This window comes from Gorilla gorilla, chromosome 9 (genome assembly GCF_029281585.2).
Source record: "Gorilla gorilla gorilla isolate KB3781 chromosome 9, NHGRI_mGorGor1-v2.1_pri, whole genome shotgun sequence".
Taxonomy (NCBI): domain Eukaryota; kingdom Metazoa; phylum Chordata; class Mammalia; order Primates; family Hominidae; genus Gorilla; species Gorilla gorilla.
This window is the reverse complement of record NC_073233.2, coordinates 67,647,520-67,669,582: the sequence shown is the minus strand read 5'-3', so window position 1 is coordinate 67,669,582 and position 22,063 is coordinate 67,647,520. Positions and strand designations below refer to the sequence as shown.

Here is a 22,063-nt window from a genome sequence, read left to right as displayed (position 1 = left end):
ATGAGTAACTCCTCCCTCCTCAGGCCCAGTCCCAAGGCGCAAGGCCACTTGCACCAGCACTGTGCCTCAGCAAGATAGCAGAAGCAGGAAGTGAGCTGGCCAGAAGACATGTGCCCCCTGCAGATCGAGAGAGAGGCCATCCGGGTACCACGTAGCAGTTACGTCAGACTGGGACACTTCCTGTTTATAGGAAACTGTAAAACCCTGCCCCGTCTTCATTAAGGCTGACACCATTTTAGGCCTCAGCCCGTCTGCTCCCAGGTGCTCATTAAAACAGCCTGTTGCTCCACACCGCCTTGTGGTGTTTGTTGGCACGTTCTCGGGTTTCGAACCAATACAAGAGCCTTGCACTTATCTCTTCCTTTGTGTATGTGTGTGTGTGTGCATGTGTGACACTGTTTATATATTTTTGGTTAGTTTGCTTGCAAAGCAGCTTGGAGAAGTCTCATCTACTTTTTATCGGTTGGTTTTTATAGAGTATCTCAGAAAGTGGACACAGAAATCGCAGATCTGCCATTAGTATTTCTTCTTTGAAGACACTGGAGATTCATTTTCTTGAGTGGCACTGCCATGCTCATTCAGTGAAAACTTGTGGGGCATAGAAATGGAACAGAGAGTTCCAAGCAGTTCTGCAGAAACTGTACTTTGGACTCCAGACTTCACTGTCCTTAGGCATGGAAACCATCACCTAGTTTGCATTCTTCATGACTGAGGTTGACTTAAAACAAAAATGATAGGAAAGGTTTCCTATGCTTCGGGTAGGAGACAAATTTACTTTTGTAGAATTTGTGGCTGAGAAAGGCAGGCAAGGCCGGATTGAAGAAGACATATGTCACCACTATTCACCAAGTTGTGGAACCCAAAGGTGACAGCCATGGAAATGTAGATCATCAGATATGCTAAGTAGTTAGGGGAAGAAAACATTCAAACCAGTCTCCAAATGGGATTCTGTGGTTACAGTGAATGACCACTCCTGCTTTATTTACCCTGAGATTGCCGAGAATGACATGGCACTTATACTGATGGGCAGACGGCCAGATGAATATCATCATCCCGAGAATATGGAACCACCGCACTTGCATCAGTAGCTTTTTCCCTATTACATAGGCATTCCTGCTATCCATTGGCACTTGGCTCAGCACAGATAGGCCGACAAGGACATAGTAGGCAAGTCCAAAACAGTATTGCACGACGTGAGTCGTGCCATTGGAGAAGACACTGACTTAGAAGCACTCCTCGTAAGCTGCGCAGCCACGGAAATACCAGCACTAAGAAGGCAGACAGCGCCAGCTTCCCTCCCTGGAACTATGCTGCCCTGAGAATTCTGAGCAAACCATAAAGCCAGCTTGGAAAAGATGCTGCCAGGAACAGAGATGGAATAAGGCACCAAAGCAGGAAGCCATTCCACAGCACTGAGATGATATAGAAGTGGGAAAAGTAGGAAAAAATATCTCTTGGGGACATCAAAGGTGCGGCAGGCGGCGGGGCGCGGAGGCCCCCCAACACTTGTTTTCCAAAAGCGGATCAGGTCCTGGAAGAATGCGCAGCCCAGGAGCAGGCCGAGCGGCAGAAGCTGCAGCAGCAGGGTCAGCAGGAAGGCGGCGGCCAGCGTGAGCCACAGCAAGCGCAGCGGGTTCAGCGCCCAGAGCTCAGCTCTCCCTGAGGAAGCCATGGCTTAGGCGCCCGCGTTCCGCGCTGCCAGCGCCGCCACCGTCAGCCCGCGGAGTAGTGGCCACTGGCGCGTCGTGCGCCCATCTTAGCCTCTGTCTTTAGAACTTTAAATCTTTTTTTTTTTTTTTTTTTAGAAGGAGTTTCACTCTTGTTGCCCAGGCTGGAGTGCAATGGCGCTATCTCGGCTCACCGCAACCACCGCCTCCCGGGTTCAAGCGATTCTCCTGCCTCAGACTCCCAAGTAGCTGAGATTACAGGCATGCACCGCCACTCCCGGCTAATTTTGTATTTTTAGTAGAGGCGGGGTCTCTCCATGTTGATGGGACTGGTCTCTAATTCCCGACCTCAGGTGATCTGCCCGCCTTGGCCTCCCAAAGTGCTGGGATTACAAGCGTGAGCCATCACGCCTGGCAATCCTCCTTTCAAGAATGAAGCATCACAGCTTTGGGACAGTGATTAGGGTTATCACTCTCTGTCTGCCTTTACCACCTCTGGCTCCCATTCTGGACTTGGTGGGCTTTTGACTTTAAGGGACAATGGAAAAACAGAAATATTTTATGAATGAAAGTAATAAGTTCATTCCAAATGAATGCTATGTATAAAAGAGAGAGATTAAATACGCAAACTCTATCCACTCTTGGTCCTAATTAATACAAAAATTCTTGCATGTCTTCATTGCTGAAATGGAAACTACCCACTTTTATCACCATTTTCTGAGTTTTCCAGCTTGTTTTCATTCTTAAATTACTGAGGTTTTTTGAAGAAGGACAGGAGGAGTCTGAATATACTGTTTATATTTAAAGGATGATGAAAATGTCAAGTAATGTTTTCTACGAAAGTAACAGGGATTCGCTCATTTCAAATGAATACTAGATATGAAAGAGAGAGAGGCAGGGAGGAAGAAAGGGAGAATGAATAAGTGAACTGTAACCAACTTTAGTCCTAATTAACACATAAATCCTTACTGGTCCCCTTACTAAAATAGAAAGCAGTAGCTCTGTTGGTGCAGCAAGCCTATGTGTGTTGCTTACCTATTGTCTCACTACCACGTGTGCCTTTCTCTGCCCTACAAGGTTGGAGCCAAGAGTTCAAAAATTAGATTTTCAAGCCTCACCTTTAGGTTCTGCCAGCAGGAAACACTGATGGAGATTAAAAGATGTCTATCTTCACCCAGTTATTTTCAAATAACAAATATCTAGTCAATAAACCCTATTGCCTAAGGTTTCCCAATATGAAGAATAGGATCACACAGGCAGGACTTGAGCTAAAGATTTTGTTAGAAACATCTCAAGATCCTCATGAGCATGTTTCAGAATGATGTTCTTACTAACTGGAGAGTGGTCATTGAAATAAAGAAGGATGGTCCTAAGGGATCACTAAAGGTTTAGTTCCTAGAGTGCCAAGAGTAAAAACTAGTCTCACCCTATTGATCTCGAAGAAAGATACAGAAATATTCTGCTATCGCTGTTTCCCAAGGCCATGGGCCTACAGGAGGTCAAACTTTCTACTCTATTTCCTGGTTGATCCAATGGTGCTCATTTCTATCATGGATACTAAATCTTTCTTAAAGGAATTAAGCAACTATGTAGGATTATTCTCAGTCTACTGTATTTAAAACATGACTTGTACACTAACAGCAGGTGGAGGACAGAGACCCTTCCATGCCTACATCCCAGCCTAGATTCTGTTTTGAGATTATAACCCAGTCATCAAGAAGTATAGCCAAAGGGACAGCACATTTTATTTGTAAGATCAACTCCACATAAAAATTATACATAGACATTGTATTATAAGAGACTATGCAAGGGTATAATGGCCTATGTTTAAAAGGAGCACTTTTTAAAAACATATGAAGCACTGGGCACTATCCCAACCCAATGTCCTCTCAGGAAGTGGCACCAAAAAGTGATAAATCTGTAGTGAGTGGTTCAAAAATTAAATTTTAAGTAAGCTGTAGCAACAGAGTTTTCAGGATTGCCATGGAAGAACCTAGAATATAGCTACATTTGCACTATCATGGACTAATGGATGAGACATATTAAGTAGAAGTGACTGATGAGATGCCTCTACCTACAGAGAAAAAAGAAAGGTAGTTAATAAAAAGTTTCCAATGTAACCCCTTGATAAACTTGGCACAGTAAACACATTGACTAATATATTGACCAGTGAACATGGAGAACCTACTATGTGCCAGGGATTAGAGGGAAGGGTTGAAAGAGTTGAAAATTTTTATTCAAGTGTCTGAGCACTATTTAAAGTAAGTGGTTTATCAACTCAGATTATGTTTAAACTATACTAGAGATTTTCTTTTATTTGTCATAACTAGGGTAAAGGGAGACTTACTGACAAGACCAGGATATATGTAGACACATGGAAGTAGCATTTTTTCTAAACAGGATTGAAATGTAATGTGAGACCCATCATGTAGTTAAACACTATTTAAACAACAAATACCCTCCTTAGTAGAGATTTGAGCTTTTACTTCCTTATGTCAATACGATCATTTCTACGTGGACACTGCCATGTTTTGTCTCTTCTAAGGATCCTCACCGAGGAGTTTTGAAAATATGGAATCCGGCTAATTTTTTGTATTTTTTAGTAGAGACGGGGTTTCACTGTGTTAGCCAGGATGGTCTCGATCTCCTGACCTCGTGATCCGCCCGCCTCGGCCTCCCAAAGTGCTGGGATTACAGGCGTGAGCCAGCTACGCGGGAGGCTGAGGCAGGAGAATGGCGTGAACCCGGGAGGCGGTGCTTGCAGTGAGCCGAGATCGCGCCACTGCACTCCAGCCTGGGCGACAGAGCGAGACTCCGTCTCAAAAAAAAAAAAAAAAAAAAAAAGAAAATATGGAATCCGAGTCAATCCAAATAAGCTAGCGTTGGTTAAGTTCCAGGGAGAATGAGAATTGGTAGAGGGAGGGTCATTTTGGAATTCTGTAAGATTGTTATGGATAGTGCTTGAAGTGGTATCCAAAGATGAGCTGAAAGTTTTAAAGAAGACAAGATTTGCACATCAGATTACATTTAAAAATAAACAAGCCAGTAAGTCTCATTTTGTCTGAATTCATTTTTTTTCCTTCTACTTTAGCAGTAGTAGACTTACTACCACTGCTACCTCTCTGCCTTCTACTTGACTTTTTTTTTTTAAGGATTAACAAACCTCCATTTAGGGGTGTTAGTCCAAAAAAAAAAAAAAGTCCTACCATAGGAAAATGTATTCTAAACAGAAAACGTCAGCTCTGATAAGCTAAATAAAATTCCCAAGACAATCTCTTACAAGTATAAACTGAGAATCCTGGCTCTTTTTAAAGTTGTCATTCATAAACTACTAAAAGGTTAACAGCGTTCATCCGTTGATCCTGAAGATATAGCAAAGTTTCAGGGATTTCCCCAAAAGTCATAGGGCCATAGTATATTAAGAAAACATCTAAATTACTGCTTTTTAAAAAATATTTTAATACAATTATGCCCATTCAAGCCCTTCGATTTATATAAGCTATCAAAATTGGGGGGGGGGGGAAGTTAGGTATTATGTAGAATAAAGAACAACTTAGGCTAAGATTTTTTTAATTTGATCTTAAAGAGTTGAAAACTGAGTAATTTGGCTACTATTCCTGTTTCTGCAAGCATTCCCTGATCTGCGGGGTGGCAGTTAGGTGAGAAGGTGTGTTCAAGTCCTGACTTGCCATTCCCTAGCTACATGATCATGGGGACAATCACCTCTGAGCTCTGTTTAACTCATTTTACCATCTTACTTGGATTTGTCAAAAGCAGGACTTGGCAAGGATATTTATGTCCAGGTGATTTATTATAGAAGTGTTCCCAATAAGGGAATGGGAGAAAAGCAGGACATAGAAGGTAAAGACAACAACAAGCAGGAATGCTATTTAAGGCAGAGTCCTAGCCTCAGTAGGACCCTCAAGTGAGCTCCAAAGTTAAATCCTGCCTCCAAGTTTATCCCTGACTCAAGAAACAGAGCTGGCTTTACATGCCCCCAAATCACTGAATCATGAGAGTGGGAAGTATTTGTTAAATTTCCAAGCCCAATTGGTATCACTGAAAGCCAGATCACACAGAAGCAGGGAGAGGGGCAAACAGAAATAGTAAGGGGGGGTCTCAGGGCATTTGGGCAGAGCATCTGTAATGGCCAAATGGCATTGATAAATACCTCATCATTGCACAGAGAAACTATGCAAACCAACCTCGCTCCAGGGTTCTAATGATGTAAAGCTTCATATTCCAAATGTTTTCCTTTTCATTAGTTCTTAGAGGGTAAACTGTGAACCATCTGGTTCATTATACTCACCCATATACAATACACATCAAAGGAATTTTGCCAGTGACTCCTTTGTGCATTATATTACAGTGGAGTGCTGAATAAAAAACTGTTACATATGAGAAAACCTAATGGGACAAAAAGACTTTATAAGTTGATGTCATGTCACACAGGAGTTTTAAAGACATTTGAACAATGAACAGATCAAGATAAGATGTAAGCTCTTTATACTGCACCAAGGTCTCTCTGCAGAGAGCTGGAAAAAGAAAACTGATTCACCAGAAAAATTTAAAAAAAACACCATCCAAGGCTTTTGATCATCAGTGCAATCAGTTAATATGTGTGGAAATAAAATAACAAGATTGTAATCTTGAATTGCCAGACTAGGAACAAGGGCTACAGCTTCTACTTAACAAGTTTTTTTTCTCATATTTGGCTCTTAAACATTATCACAGTGCTGTATCCCAGATGTCTGAAAATATTGAACCAATTGGAGATTTGCCTTTTCTGAACACATGCTCATTGTGGAGATGTCAAAAACACTATGTTGGTCCAGCATGGTGGCTCACACCTGTAATCCCACCACTTTGGGAAGGTGAGGCAGAAGCAGGAGGATCGCTTGAGCTCAGGAGACCAGCCTGGGCAATATAGCAAGATCTCATCTCTACTAAAAATCAAAAAACAATCAACCGGGTTGAGTGGTTCCAAGCCACTCAGGAGGCTGAGATGGGAGGATTACTTGAGTCCAGGAGGTGGAGGCTGCAGTGAGCTGTGATCATGCTGTAATCATGCCACTGCACTTCAGCCTTGATGACAGAACAAGACTCTGTCAAAAAAGAAAAAAAAGCCACTACGGTTATGGTCAAAGATTCATAATCTTAATACAGGAATAACTTCTGTAAATACATTTAGGTATGTTTTTCTATTGATAATTTTTACAAAAATGTCTTATTGAATTACTATTTTTCAACCTGTTAAATAATGCAACAAATATTCTCATAGAAATAAAATATTTCCAAAAAGAATGAATAGAAATATAGAATTCAATAACATGATTATTTTCCCATTGTGTTGCTATTGAAGGTTATTTTAGTTGAGAATATAAATTGTATGTAAAGTGTGGAAAATAGATATTATATGCTCCTTACTTCTCTTGGTAATTATGTATTCAATAGTGATTTCTAGTATGCAAACTAAAGACCACCAAAAAATCCACTTCTTCATAAAACAATAAGAAAATGGCAGAAATTATCAAATTCAACTTTTTTAAGACTCTGAATATTATCCTCAGTCTTGCAACAATTCAAGGAGCATTTATTCAAGAAAAAAATGATAGAATCTCAGTAAGAATGATAGCTTTTTGGCATTTTTAACTTGTTCTATTTCAAGTTCCCTCTTCCCAGTACACAGTATCTATGAAAGCCAACAGCCTAGCAGGATCCAGAGGAAATAGATGGTTTGGAGCTCCTCAAACGCCCCATCTTCAGAGAATTGTCATTTTTTTTTTTTTACTTTTCCTGAAATCCTGGTTATTTGACTTGACTCTGAATGTGCTCAAGAGGAATAGACCTATATATAACAAGTAAAGAGATTGGATCAGTAGCCAAAAACTACCCACAAAGAAAGTCCAGGCATCACCAGGCTCCACTACTCAATTCTATCAAACATGTAAAAAAAGAATTAGAACCAGTGCTTCACAAAATCTCCCAACAAATAGAAGTGGAGCAGAGGAGAGGCCAAGATGGCCAAGTAGAAACAGCTCCAGTCTGCAGCTCCCGCCGAGATGGAAATAAATGGTGAGTGAATTCTGCATTTCCAACTGAGGTACCCAGATTCTCTTATTGGGACTGACTAGGCGGTTGGTACAACCCACAGAGAGCAAGAAAAAGCAGGGTCGGGTGATGGTTCACCCAGGAGCTGCACAACGAAAATGGCCTTCCCTCCCCAGTCAAGGGAGGTGGTGAGAGATTGTGCTACCCATCCGGAGAGCTACACTTTTCCCATGGATTTTTACAACCCACAGAACAGGAGATTACTTCATGAGCCCACACCACCAGGGCCTTGGGTCCCAAGCACAAAGCTTTGCAGACTCATGACAGCTGCTCAGGTCAGCAGCCGCTCAGGCAGGCACTGAGCTGCAGGAGTTTTTGCATACTCCAGCAGCTCCTGGAACTCCAGTGAGGCAAGAGATTCGTCCACTACTGTGGGAAGGAAACTGAAGCCAGGGGGCCAACTAGCCTTGCTCAGCGGATCACACTCCCACGGAACCCTGCAAGCTATGACCTACTGGCTTGGAATCCCCACTGGCCAGCACAGCAGCCTGCAGTCTGCCTAAGATGACCGAGTTCCTGGGGGGAGGGGCCACCACAATTACTGTGGCTCTAGTCAGCCATTGGGGGATTCACCCCAGTGCAGTGCACTTGCTCTGCTAAGGGACAGCCAGACTGCTTCCTTAAGCAGGTCCCTGATTCCATGCCTCCTGACTGCATAAGACCTCCCAACAGGGGTTGCCAGACACCTCACGCAGGAGAGTAATAGCTGGCATCTGGTCGGTCCTCCCCTGGGACAAAGCTCCCAGAGGAAGGCACAGGCAGCAATCTTTGCTGTTCTGCGGCCTCAACAGGCGATACCCAGGCAAACAGGGTCTGAAGTGAACCCCCAGAAACTGCAGCAGGCTTGCAGAAGCGAGTTCTGAATGTTAAAAGAAAAACAAACAGAAAGCAACAACATCAACAAAAAAAGACCCCACAAAAACCCCATCCAAAGGTCAACAGCCTCAAAGGTCAAAGGTAGATACATCCAAGAAGATGAGGAAAAATCAACACAAAAATGCTGAAAATTCCAAAAGCCAGAATGCCTCTTCTCCTCCAAATGATTACAACACCTCTTCAGCAAGGGCACAGAACTGGGCTCAATCTGAGATGGATGAACTGACAGAAGTAGGCTTCAGAAAGTGGGTAATAATGAACTTCGCTGAGCCAAAGGATTATGTTCTAACCCAATGTAAAGAAGCTAAGAATCATGATAAAAGATTACAAGAGCTGTTAACTAGAATAACCAATTTAGAGAGAAACATAATGACCCGATGGAGCTGAAAAACACAGCACAAGAACTTTATGATGCAAACACAAGTATCAATAGCTGAATTGGCCAAAGTGGAAGAAAGAATATCAGAGCTTGAAGAATATATTGTGAAATAAGGCAAGCAGACAAGATTAGAGAAAAAAGAATGAAAAGAAATAAACAAAACTTCTGAGAACTATGGGACTATGGAAAAAGACCAAACCTATGAGTGATTGGAGTACCTGAGACAGAGAAGATGGAACCAAGTTTGGAAAACACACTTCAGGATATCATCCAGGAGAACTTCCTAACCTAGCAAGACAGGCTAACCTTCAAATTCAGGAAATCCAGAGAACCCCAATAAGATACTCCACGAGAAGATCAATTCCAAGACACATAATCATCCAATTTTCCAACGTCGAAATGAAGGAAAAAAATGTTAAGGGCAGTCAGAGAGAAAGGCCAGGTAACCTACAAAGGTAAGCCCATCAGACTAATAGCAGGCCTCTCAGTGGAAACCCTACAAGCCAAAAGAGATTGGGAGCCAATGTTCAACATTTTTAAGGAAAAGAATTTCCATCCCAGAATTTCATATCCAGCCAAACAAAGCTTCATAAGAGAAGGAAAAATAAAATCCTTTTCGGACAAGCAAATGCTAAAGGATCTCATCACCAGAAGGCCTTCCTTGCAAGAGTTCCTGAAGGAAGCATTAAACATGGAAAGGAAAAACCATTATCGGCCACTACAAAAACACACTAAAGTACACAGACCAATGACACTATGAAGCAACTACATTAACAAGTCTGCAAAATTAACCAGCCAGCATCATGATGACAGGACCAGATTCACACATAGCAATATCAACCTTAAATGTAAATGTGCTAAATGCCCCAATTGAAAGACACAGAATAGCAAGCTGGATAAAAAGACAAGATTCATTGGTGTGCTGTATTCAAGAGACACATCTCATATGCAAAGACACAAATAGGATAAAAATAAAGGGATGGAGGAAAATTTACCAAGCAAATGGAAAGCAGAAAAAAGCAGGAGTTGCAATCCTAGTTTCTGACAAAATAGAATTTAAACCAACAAAGGTCAGAAAAGACAAAGAAGGTCATTACATGGTAAAGGGTTCAATTCAACAAGAAAAGCTAACTATCCTAAATATATATGAACCCAACACAGGAGCACCCAGATTCATAAAATAAGTTCTTAAAGACCTACAAAGAGACTTAGACCCCCACACAATAGTGGGAGACTTTAATACCCCACTGTCAATATTAGATTGAGACAGAAAATTAACAAAGATATTCAGGACTTGAACTCAGCTCTGGATCAAGTGGACCTGATAGATATCTACAGAACTCTATACCCCAAAACAACAGAATATACATTCTTCTCAGCGCCACATAACACTTACTCTAAAATTCATCACATAATTGGAAGTAAAACACTCCTCAGCAAATGCAAAAGAACTGAAATATAACAGTCTCTCAGACCACAGCATAATCAAATTAGAACTCAAGATTAAGAAACCCACTCAAAACCACACAATTACATGGAAATTGAACAACCTGCTCCTGAATGAATTCTGGGTAAATAATGAAGTTAAGGCAGAAATCAAGTTCTTTGAAACTAATGAGAACAAGGAGACAATGTATCAGAATCCCTGGGATGCAGCTAATGCAGTGTTAAGAGGGAAATTTATAGCACTAAAATGCTGACATCAAAAAGCTAAAAAGATTTCAAATTAACACCCTAACATCAAAACTAAAAAGAACTAGAGAAACAAGAGAAACTCCAGAGCTAGCAGAAGACAAGAAATAGCCAAGCTCAGAGAAGAACTGAAGGAAATAGAGACATGAAAAACCCTTCAAAAAAATCAATGAATCTAGGAGCTGCCTTTTTGGAAAAAAAAAAAAATCAACAAAATAGGTAGACCACTAGCTAGACTAATAAAGAAGAAAATAGAGAAGATTCATATAAACACATTCAGAAATGATAAGGGGGATACCACCACTGACCCTACAGAAATACAACCAACCATCAGAGAATACTATAAACACCTCAAACTAGAAAATCTAGAAAAAATGGATAAACTCCAGGACACGTATACTCTCCCAAGACTGAACCAGGAAGTTGAATCCCTGAATAGACCAATAACAAGTTCTGAAATTGAGGCAGTAATAAATAGCCTACCAACCAAACAAACAAAAAAGCCCAGGACCCGTTGGATTTACAGCTGAATTCTACCAGAGATACAAAGAGGAGCTGGTACCATTCCTTCTGAAACTATTCCAAACCATTGAAAATAAGGAACTTCTCTCTAACTCATGTTATGAGGCCAGCATCATTCTGATACCAAACCCTGACAGAGATACAACAAAGAAAGAAAACTTCAGGCCAATACCCCTGATGAATATCAATGCAAAAATCCTCAATAAAATACTGGCAAACTGAATCTAGCAACACATCAAAAAGCTTATACACCACAATCAAGTTGGCTTCATCCCCAGGATGCAAGGCTGGTTCAACATATGCAAATCAATAAACATAATTTGTCACATAAACAGAACTAAAGACAAAAACCACAGGATAATCTCAATAGATACAGAAAAGGCCTTTGAGAAAATTCAACATCCCTTCATGTTAAAAACTCTCAATAAACTAGGTTTGAAAGAACATACCTCAAAACAATAAGAGCCATTTATGACAAACCCACAGCCAATATCAGAACGAAAGGGCAAAACCTGTAAACATTCCCCTTGAAAAATGGCACAGGACAAAGATGCCCTCTCTCAGTACTCTTATTCAACATAGCTAGAAGTTCTGGCCAGAGCAATCAGGCAAAAGAAAAAAGAAATGGTATTCATATAAGAAGAGAGAAAGTCAAATTGTCTTTGTTTGCAGATGATGTGATCCTATATCTAGAAAACCACATGGACTCAGCCAAAAGCTTCTTAAGCTGATAAACAACTTCAGGAAAACCTCAGGATATAAAATTAATGTGCAAAAATCACAAGCATTCCTATACACCAACAACAGACAAGCAGAGAGCCAAATTATAAATGAACTCCCATTCACAATTGCCACAAAGAGAATAAAATGCCTAGGAATACAGCTAACAAGGGAAGTGAAGGACTTCTTCAAGGAGAACTACAAATCACTGCTCAAGGAAACCAGAGAGGACACAAACAGATGAAAAAAACATTCCATGCTATTGGATAGGAAGAATCAACATCGTAAAAATGCCCAAACTGCCCAAAGCAATTTCTAGATTCAGTGCCATTCCCATTAAACTACCATTGACATTCTTGACAGAATTAGAAAAAAAAACTATTTTAAAAATCGTATGGAACTGAAAAAGAGCTTGTACAGCCAGGACAATCCTAAACAAAAAGAACAAAGCTGGAGGCATCACGCTATGCAACCTCAAACTATACTGCAAGGCTATAGTAATCAAAACAGCATGGTACTGGTGCAAAAACAGACACATAAACCAATAAAACAAAATACAGAACTCAGAAATAAAACTGCACATCTACAACCATCTGATCTTTGACAAACCTAACAAAAACAAGTAATGGGGAAAGGATTTCCTATTTAATAAATGGTGCTGGGAGAACTGGCTAGTCATATGCAGAAAATTGAAACTGGATCCCTTCCTTACACCTTACACAAAAACTAACTCAAGATGGATTAAAGACTTAAGTGTAAAACCCAAAACTATAGAAACCCTAGAAGAAAATCTAGGCAATACCATTCAGGTCATACACATGGGCAAAGATTTTATGATGACATTGCCAAAAGCAATTGCAACAAAAGCAAAAATTGACAAATGGGATCTAATTAAACTAAAGAGCTTCTGCACTGCAAAAGAAACTATCATCAGAGCAAACAGACAACCTACAGAATGGGAGAAAACTTTTGCAATCTATCCATCTGACAAAGGTCTAATATCCAGAATCTACAAGGAACTTAAGCAAGTTTACAAAAAAAAAACAAAAAAACATTAAAAAGTGGGCAAAGGGGTGTGGTGGCTCATGCCTGTAATCCCAGCACTTTGGGAGGCCAAGGCACATGAATCACTTGAGGGCAGGAGTTCAAGACCAGCCTGGCCAACATTGTGAAACCCAGTCTCTACTAAAAATACAAAAAAAAATTAGCCGGGCATGGTGGCACATGCCTATACTCCCAGCTATTCGGGAGGCTGAGGCAGCAGAATCGCTTGAATCTGGGAGGCGGAGGTTGCAGTGAGCCAAGATCACACCACTGCATCCCAGCCTGGGTGACAGAGCAAGACTCCGTATCAAAAAAAAAAAAAAAGTGGGCAAATGACATGAACAGACACTTCTCAAAATGAGACATACACGTGGCCAAAAAACATAAAAGCTCAACATCACTGATCATTAGAGAAATGAAAATTAAAACCACAATGAGATACCTTCTCACACCAGTCAGAATGGCGATTATTAAAAAGTCAAGAAATAACAGATACTGGAGAGGTTGCAGAGAAATAGGAACTCTTTTACACTGTTGGTGGGAATGTAAATTAGTTCCACCATTGTGGAAGACAGTGTGGTGATTCCTCAAAGATTTACAACTGGAAATACCACTTGACCAAACAACCCCATTACTGGGTATATACTCAAAAGAATGCAAATCATTCTGTTACAAGGATACATGCATTTGATCAAACAATCCCTTTACTGAGTATATACCCAAAAGAATATAAATTCTATTACAAGGATTCACGCACTTGTATGTTCATTGCAGCACTATTCACAATAGCAAAGACATGGAATCAACCCAAATGCCCATCAATGATAGATTGGATAAAGAAAATGTGGTACATACATACCATGGAATACTATGCAGCCATAAAAAGGAATCAGATCATGTCCTTTGCAGGGACTTAGGTGAAGCTGGAAGCCATTATCCTCAGCAAGCTAACACAGGAACTGAAAACCAAACACTGCATGTTCTCACTTAAAGGTGGGAGCTGAACAATGAAAACACGTGGACACAGAGAGGGGAATAACACACATAGGGGCTTGTCAGGGGAGGGTGGGGGAGTAGAGCATTAGGAAAAATAGCTAATGCATGCTGGGCTGGATACCTAGGTGATGGATTGATAGTTGCAGCAAACCACCATGGCACACATTTACCTATGTAACAAATCTGCACATCCAGCACATGTACCCCAGAACATAAAATAAAATTTTTAAAAATTAAAATAAATATTTAAAAAAAAAAGAAATAGAAGATGGCACATTATTCAACTCATTCTATGATGTATTGCCCTGATATTAAAACCAAAGACATCACAAAAAGAAACTATAGATCAATGTACCTTATGAATGTATGTAAAAAGACTTCCAACCCAAATGCCCGTCAATGATAGATTGGATAAAGAAGATGTGGTACATATGCACCATGGAATAGTATGCAGCCATAAAAAGGAAGAAGATCATATACTTTGCTGGGACATGGATGGAGTTGGAAGCCATTATCCTCCACAAACTAATGCAGGAACAGAAAATCAAATACTGCATGTTTTCACTTATAAGTGGGAGCTGAATGATGAGAACACATGGACACATGGGGGACAACAACACACACTGGGGACTGTTAGGGGGATGGGGAGGGAGAATAGCTAATGCATGCTGGGCTTCATACCTAGGTGATGGGATGATCTGTGTAGCAAACCACCATGGCACATGTTTACCTATGTAACAAACCTGCACATCCTGCACGTGTACCACTGAACTTAAAATTAAAATTGAAGAAAAAAGAAGAAATCATTGTCTAACCACGCCCCTCCCCACAAAAAATAAAAACTTCAGCATACCATATCCAGCAACATCTAAAAAGGATTAAGCAGTATGACTAAATGGGATTTATCGCAGGAAAAGGATATGTTGGCTCCACATACAAAAATCAATGTAATACACCATATTAATAGAAGAAAGGGCAAAACCCATATGATCATCTCAATAGTTTCAGGGGAAAAAACTATAAAATTAAATACCATTTATGATAAAAACTCTCCACAACCAAAGATAAAAGAGCACGTCCTCAACCTGATTAAGAGCACCTGTGAAAATCCCACAGCCAACATCATATTTAACAATGAAAGACTGAAAGTTTTCCCTTATAATCAGAAATAATACAAAGATGTTCACTCTCACAACTTGTATCCAATATTGTACTGGAGGTTCTAGCTAGGAAAATTAGGCAAGAAGATAAAACAAAAATTATCCAGATTGGAAAGGAAGATTAAAACTATCTCTATTTAAAGATGACATGAGGCCTGGCACAGTGGCTCACGCCTGTAACCCCATCACTTCAGGAGGCCAAGGTGGGCAGATCACTTGAGGTCAGGTGTTCGAGACCAGCCTGCCCAACATGATGAAATCTGATATCTACTAAAAATAAAAAAATAAATAGCTGGACGCGGTGGCACACACCTGTAGTCCCAGCTACTTGGGAGCCTTGAGGCAGCAGAATTGCTTGAACCTGGGAGGTGGAGGTTGCAGTGAGCTGAGTTCATGCCACTGCACTCCAGCCTGGGCAACAGATTAAGACTGCATAGAGAGAGAGAGAGAGACAGACAGACAGACAGACAGACAGACAGACATGATCTTGTATATAGAAAATCATAAGAGATCCACCCAAAAAAAAACTATTACAACTAATAAGCACGCTCACTAATGTTGTAGGAGACAAGATCAATCGACAGAAATCAATTCTATTTCTGTACACTAGCAATGAACAATTTGGAAATAAAATTAATAAAACAGTTTGAAGTTCAGTTGGATCCTGACAGCAGCTGCAGCAGTTCTCTTTTGTGTCTCTCTTTGCCACCTCCTTTTCACTTCCGGAACATGTGTGCACATATATTTGTTTAAATAACTGTTATTAATTCTTTTGCATATATAACCAGGAATTAAATTGCTGTCTGTTATTTAAGCCACTGCAAGATTCTTCCCTTCTTCCCAATAGTAAACCAGGAATATTAGAAATGTTTTATATTTGAAAAAGACCTGTATATGAATCCAGAATCCTTAACCTTGGTTTTCCTAACCTTTCTAGAAAACCCATTATCTATGAAATATTTTGTCATTAATCACATTAATGTTTTCATTTAGTGCATAACAATTAGTACTCAATTTAAAATTATCTCCCTTTAAAAGTAGCTAAGTTTGCAGTGTCCAGCAAGAGACTGACAGTCATGGCTGTGTGACCTTTTGTAGGTTACTTAATCTTTTTGAACTTCATTATCCTCTTCTGTATAATGGGGATAATAGGAGGACCTACCTCACAGGATTATTGCGCAGTCCCCTGTCCTTCTTAAGACAGAAAAAGTTTCGCATTGAAGCTAACCCATCATTTAACCACTCTTCTAAGCACCATATATTTTGTTTCACAAATTTGCTATTCATCCAGAAAAATAATTTGAAAAGTGAGTAAATTCTACACAATTATAGTTCTCAAATGACTTGTACATTATGGTTCCTGTTCACATGTTTCTACATGTAATCTTCTAAGGTTTTTAGATTTCTTCGGAGGTTGGAGGTGGCAATATCGCTAAGGCAGCTAACTTTTCAACGTTCTTGGATCAAGCTGATATTGTGGTGAAAAGAATTCCTGCATTTCTCAAAGAACTAGGGCTGAAGCAAAAATCAGTTCCAATGAACAGGTGTCCAAATGGGCTGTTTAATAAAATCTAATCATTTTAAACAACTCTGGTGTTTCAGTGTTTTGTTTCGATCCTGTGAGTTTTAAAACTAGTATTTTAGGTGAGTGGTAAAGAAAGAAACCAAACAATAGAATAAAGAGTTGTTCCCAGGAAAGAATTGAAGTTGGGACAAATAAATTATTAACTTTGATTGCTAGACCTTTCATTGAAGACATTCAGCCAAAGACTCATCATCTTTAGAAAAATAAAAGACTATGCAACTCCAAAAAATTAAATATAGAGTTACCATTTGAGCCAGAAATTTCAGTCCTAGGTATTTACCCAACACAATGGAAAACAAATGTTTACACATAAACATGTACACAAAGGTATAGCAGTAATAAAAAATGAAAACAATTATTCAGCCATAAAAAAGAATGCAGTATTGAGACATGCTATGATATAGATAAACTTTGAAAACATGCTAAGCAAAAGTCACAAAAGGCCACATATTGTATGATTGAATTTATATGACATATCCAGAGTATGCAAATCTATAGAAAGAGAAATTAGACTTGTGGTTGCCTATAACTAGGGGACAGGAGGCAGTGGAGTGACCGCTGATAGGTATGGGTGCATTTTTGAGAAGTGATTAAAATATCCTGGAATTAGAGAGCAGTGATGGTTGTACAACTTTGTCAATGTACTAAAAACCACTGTATTGTACACTTAAATGTTTAATTATTCTTTCCTAATCCATATCTGCTACTTAAACTGATTGCTACAGTCCTTCATTTTGTTTTTAATACTGTTGAAATTCTAGATCCTGCCCTTTAAATGGAAAATCTTTATAATAAATTATAAACCTAAGAAAGAAATGAAGGCACCAAGGTAGAGATTCTTTGACTCATAAAACTCAAAGAATCTGATTTGATAAGGTATTAAATCAAAATACTCATGTGAATATGTGAATATTAACATTGCTTTTGTATACTATGGAAATTTGAAAACATTTTAAACATTAACCAAATTGTTCCATATACAATCTGTCCTTGAAAGGTAATTTCGAAGACTTTAGAAATGGTTTTCATGCCACAGGGGGAAAAAAAAAAAAAATCTTCAAAAGAAACCTACAGCTCTGATTGGTTATTCTACTTCATAGTTTGTGCCTCCTGTAATAACATTGTGGCTGATGTCTCTGCCTCTCTTAGTGTCTCATATTTAGTTGTATAAACTTTGAAAAGTTGGCTTATTAATTCTTTGGCCTTTGTAATGATTTCCCTATATCCATAATAAGTCATACTTTGAAATATGGGAAAAACCACAAAGGCCAAAGAAATTAAAAATCTGCAAACTTTCATGTAGTAAGTTTTGTAGATGTGAAACAGCATATTGAAGGAAATCAGAATTGTTTGTATAGGACACACATACCTCTAAATGGAGAGTGTGGTTATTCACCACTTATTTTTCCTATAAATACACTACCTTTTATTTGTTTATTTATTTTTTTGAGACGGAGTCTTGCTCTGTTGCCCAGACTGGAGTGCAGTAGCATGATCTCAGCTCACTGCAACCTCTGCCTCCCAGGTTCAAGCAATTCTCCCTGTCTCAGCCTCCTGAGTTACTGAGATTACAGGTAATCTACTAAACATACAGCTAATTTTTGTATGTTTAGTAGAGACAGGGTTTTGCCATGTTGGCCAGGCTGGTCTCAAACTCTTGACCTCAGGTGATCTGCCTGCCTCGGCCTCCCAAAATATACTATTTTTGTCATATTATAAAACCACTGCAAACTGAATGCAGAGTCCACTTTTCTTCCTCCACCAAAGGTTAATGTTGAGTAGTCTGTATGTTGCTGTCAGAAAACCCTCGCTCTCCTCCTCCCTAGTTCTATTGCCTTAATCACCTGGATTCAACTTCATTCCAGTGATAAAACCAGAGAAAAACAAAAGATACAGGAGATTTTATCATTAACTTCTATTGAGCATTCAAGGATCAAAAAATTCCAATCTTTTTTTTTTTTTTGAGACAGTCTCGCTCTGTCACCCAGGCTGGGGTGCAGTGGTGCGATCTTGGCTCACTGCAACCTCCACCTCTCGGGTTCAACCAATTCTCCTGCCTCAGCCTCCTGAGCAGCTGGGACTGGACAGGCACATGCCACCACGCCTGGCTAATTTTTTATATTTTTTTTAGTAGAGACAGCATTTCACCATGTTAGCCAGGATGGTCTCGATCTCCTGACCTCATGACGTGTCCGCCTTGGCCTCCCAAAGTGCTGGGATTATAGGGTAAGCCACCATGCCTGGCCAAAACTTCCAATCTTAACTAAACTGTTTCAAAACTTGACAAGGAGCATATGAGAAAGAACGAATTATAGACCAATCTCATTCATGGACATAGATGTCAAAATTAGAAACAACATACTAGCAAATCCACCTCCACCTCAAACCTCCTCAGATGTTTTTTTCCTCTGACTTCCCCTAGTGAATTCTACCTCTGGTGTCATCCATTTTTTCATCGCCTTCTTCTTCAAAGGAAGAATGTAAATCCCAATTTACCAACATGCAAGTTTCAGTTACATACCTGTTGAACAGATGCATGATCTATGGTAAATTGTTACTCATTTTAGCCTCAGTTACTATGAAAACTAGGAACAATGCCTGCTTTAAGTGCTTCTAGACTTTAGGGGATGTAAGAACTAAAAAAAGACTTAAGAGTGCTTGGATAGTTATACTACTATGTATGTTGAAGTATCCTCCTCCACAATGGGCTATGTGCCATGATATTTTATGGCCAAGTCAAGGTTCCCACTGGTCTTCCTATCCTGAAAGTACCAAATTAAAGTAATTCAAGAGCCATAAAAAAATCTCGCACTGACAGTACACACAGTACCACTGCAAGGTACAACCTAGGGGTTAGTTTATTATTTGAACTGCTTGCAGCTCTTACCTCTTTCTGAATCCCACACTCAGTGGCAGGGTAATTAAACTCATATCCCTTCGCAGTTACATTGGTTACAGGACAGCCAGTTTCCAGAGATGCTTCATCAGAATGCAAAATATGATCTTGACCAAGTAAAGTTGGTTCAGCCACAACCCAGAACATAGAGGAAGTACATCCTACTGACACTGTTGAAAAAAAATTTTTTTTAAAGATTTAGATAGCAACTTTATGCTAAACGACACCCAGAGAAAGTCTGAACATAGCACATTTAAACATATATATATACACCACTGTAAAACAGCCTTGAGAGATACAATATGATCACTCAGATGAAATGGTAAAATTGTAAATGAAGGATCAGTCCCATTCAAGCCTGTCTGGAAACAACCTCTGTCTCCTTCCCTGTGAGTACTGTTTCCTTAAAAGTTCAACATTAAGCTAAATATGGGATGCTGTCTCTGCTTCTTTTGCTGTATGGGGCTGCCCATGGATTGGGGGAGCCTCAAGCTGGTGTGCTGGCCTTGAGTTTACATAATTAGGCCAGTGTAAATGACTGATAGGGCACTGAAGCTGCAGCTTCTATGGCCTCTGACTCTCATCCCTGGCAGACATCTACATCCCGTGTGGGTGAAAAGACAAGGGAAACTGTACCCTGGGGCATTTGCTAGACCTGCCAATAAGATGAAGATCTGCACCTGCTCTGTCTCCACCCTGTATCCTTCTATGATGCAAAAGGAAGATAGTCTCAGATTAAAACCTTGTGTGGTGAGTCTGTCAACTCAAAACATTCACAGCTGTGGTGCTACAACAGCATTTCTTCATTTTGTGTCTATTAATTCTACTACCAGAAGCATATCCAAAAAACATTTTTAGACAAAAACATGTCCTATAGATAAAGCAATTCATCACTGTATTTTCATGGTTTAAAAAAAAACTAGAAATAACAAAATTACATGTATTTTGTATGTATTATTTCTACCCAATAACTTTGTACATAAAGAAAAATATATAGTTAAGAAAAGATTACTGTAAAATATGGAAAAAGTAAGTGGAATGCAAATAAAACCATTAATATTAATGATAACAACTTTATGACTTAGGGAGAATAAGAAGTGAAAGGAGAAAAAATGAAGAACTTTATTTTCTCAACCTGATTTATGATCACTAACTCATGACCACTTAGGAGGCAACAGGGCAGGACAGGAGGCAGGTGGCAGGATTATGAGTGGGAGATCAGGGTGGGAGGTGGAAGAGCAAGTTGAAACCTTAAATAGAGAAATATTTTTCCACAGGTAGGGTGAATAGGGTGACAAAACACAACAGAAAACACCTAAATCCAGAGGAAGAATAAAACTAGCTCTTTCTCAAGTATTAGGATAAACTAGATAAATCACTTGCTTTGCGGGGTGGTAGAGAGCAAACAAGAGAAAGCAATACCACTACAGAAGTCAGAAAACTATACTGGAAAGTCACTTCCACTCAAAACAGCAAACAGTAAAATGCCCACAACCGCTAAGAAACTATGACTTCAAACAACAAAATATAAAGGTCACTTGTACCTGACTCTTGCTCAGAAAGAGTCAAAATCATGCACAAAAGGAAAGAGGACTGTAACCTCACAAAATCTTTCATGACGTCAGCTGCCAACTAATGACCCCTGAAAAATTCAGGAAATGGAAGTGGCTGCCCTGCTTTTGATACTTTTATACCTGCTGCCACACCCAGCTGACTACATTTACAAATCACTTTTTGCCAATGGCTCATATTTTCCAGGAATGTATTGTTTTTGCCAATTTAAATTGCTTAATGTTTGGAAAATACAGAAAGTATAAAGAACAAAATTAAAACTCTTTATAAAAACCACTATTTTTATATTCACAGAAATAATTTTTTCTCCCTGCTGAAACTTGACATTCTCTTGATCACTCCAGAACCAAAATCAGGCTGCAAATAAAGTACCATTGACAAATCTTTGAGAACAGTGACTTCTTCAGGCCCTCCAAAGTTCCTAGAACAGAATGTTCACAGAAGGTCAATGCATGTTTATTGAATTATTGGGAAATGATTTTCAAACTTTAGCAGCATCAAAAACACCTGCAGCACTTGTTAATACACCGATAGCTGAACTGTGTTCAGAAGATTCTTATTCAGGGCTGGGAATGGAAGGGCCAAGAATTTACATTTCTGAAAGTTTCCAGGTGCTGCTGATGCTGCTGACCCCAGGATCATACTCTGAGATTGTGCCTCAGGCATGGTCACTTTAGAAAGTATTTATTTCAATGGCTCCCAAATTTTAGATTAATTTTCAAAATTATCTGGAATGCCATTTAAAAATATGTGTATTCTAACCCCAATCTAGTCCATTGAGATCTGTTGTAGCTGGAAATGTAAGAATGCATATGAGTCACTGCAGGGTCTTGTCAAACATGC

At 39.5% G+C, this 22,063-nt stretch overlaps 1 protein-coding gene and 1 pseudogene across 1 annotated transcript; both read right to left on the bottom strand.

Annotated features, from left to right (window-relative positions):
* Nucleotides 1–719: 719 nt before the first annotated feature.
* LOC134756502 (polyprenol reductase-like) lies at nt 720–1,672 on the bottom strand (annotated as a pseudogene).
* Nucleotides 1,673–3,576: 1,904 nt separating this feature from the next.
* On the bottom strand, nt 3,577–21,265 carry OOSP3 (oocyte secreted protein family member 3). The gene is made up of 5 exons (XM_063710797.1): nt 21,193–21,265; nt 19,640–19,818; nt 5,977–6,074; nt 4,471–4,651; nt 3,577–3,741 (listed from the first exon to the last, which is right to left on the bottom strand). Exons 1-5 carry the CDS (start codon nt 21,263–21,265, stop codon nt 3,661–3,663), a joined length of 612 nt encoding a protein of 203 aa, XP_063566867.1. The 3' UTR covers nt 3,577–3,660.
* Between the last annotated feature and the right edge of the window lie 798 nt (nt 21,266–22,063).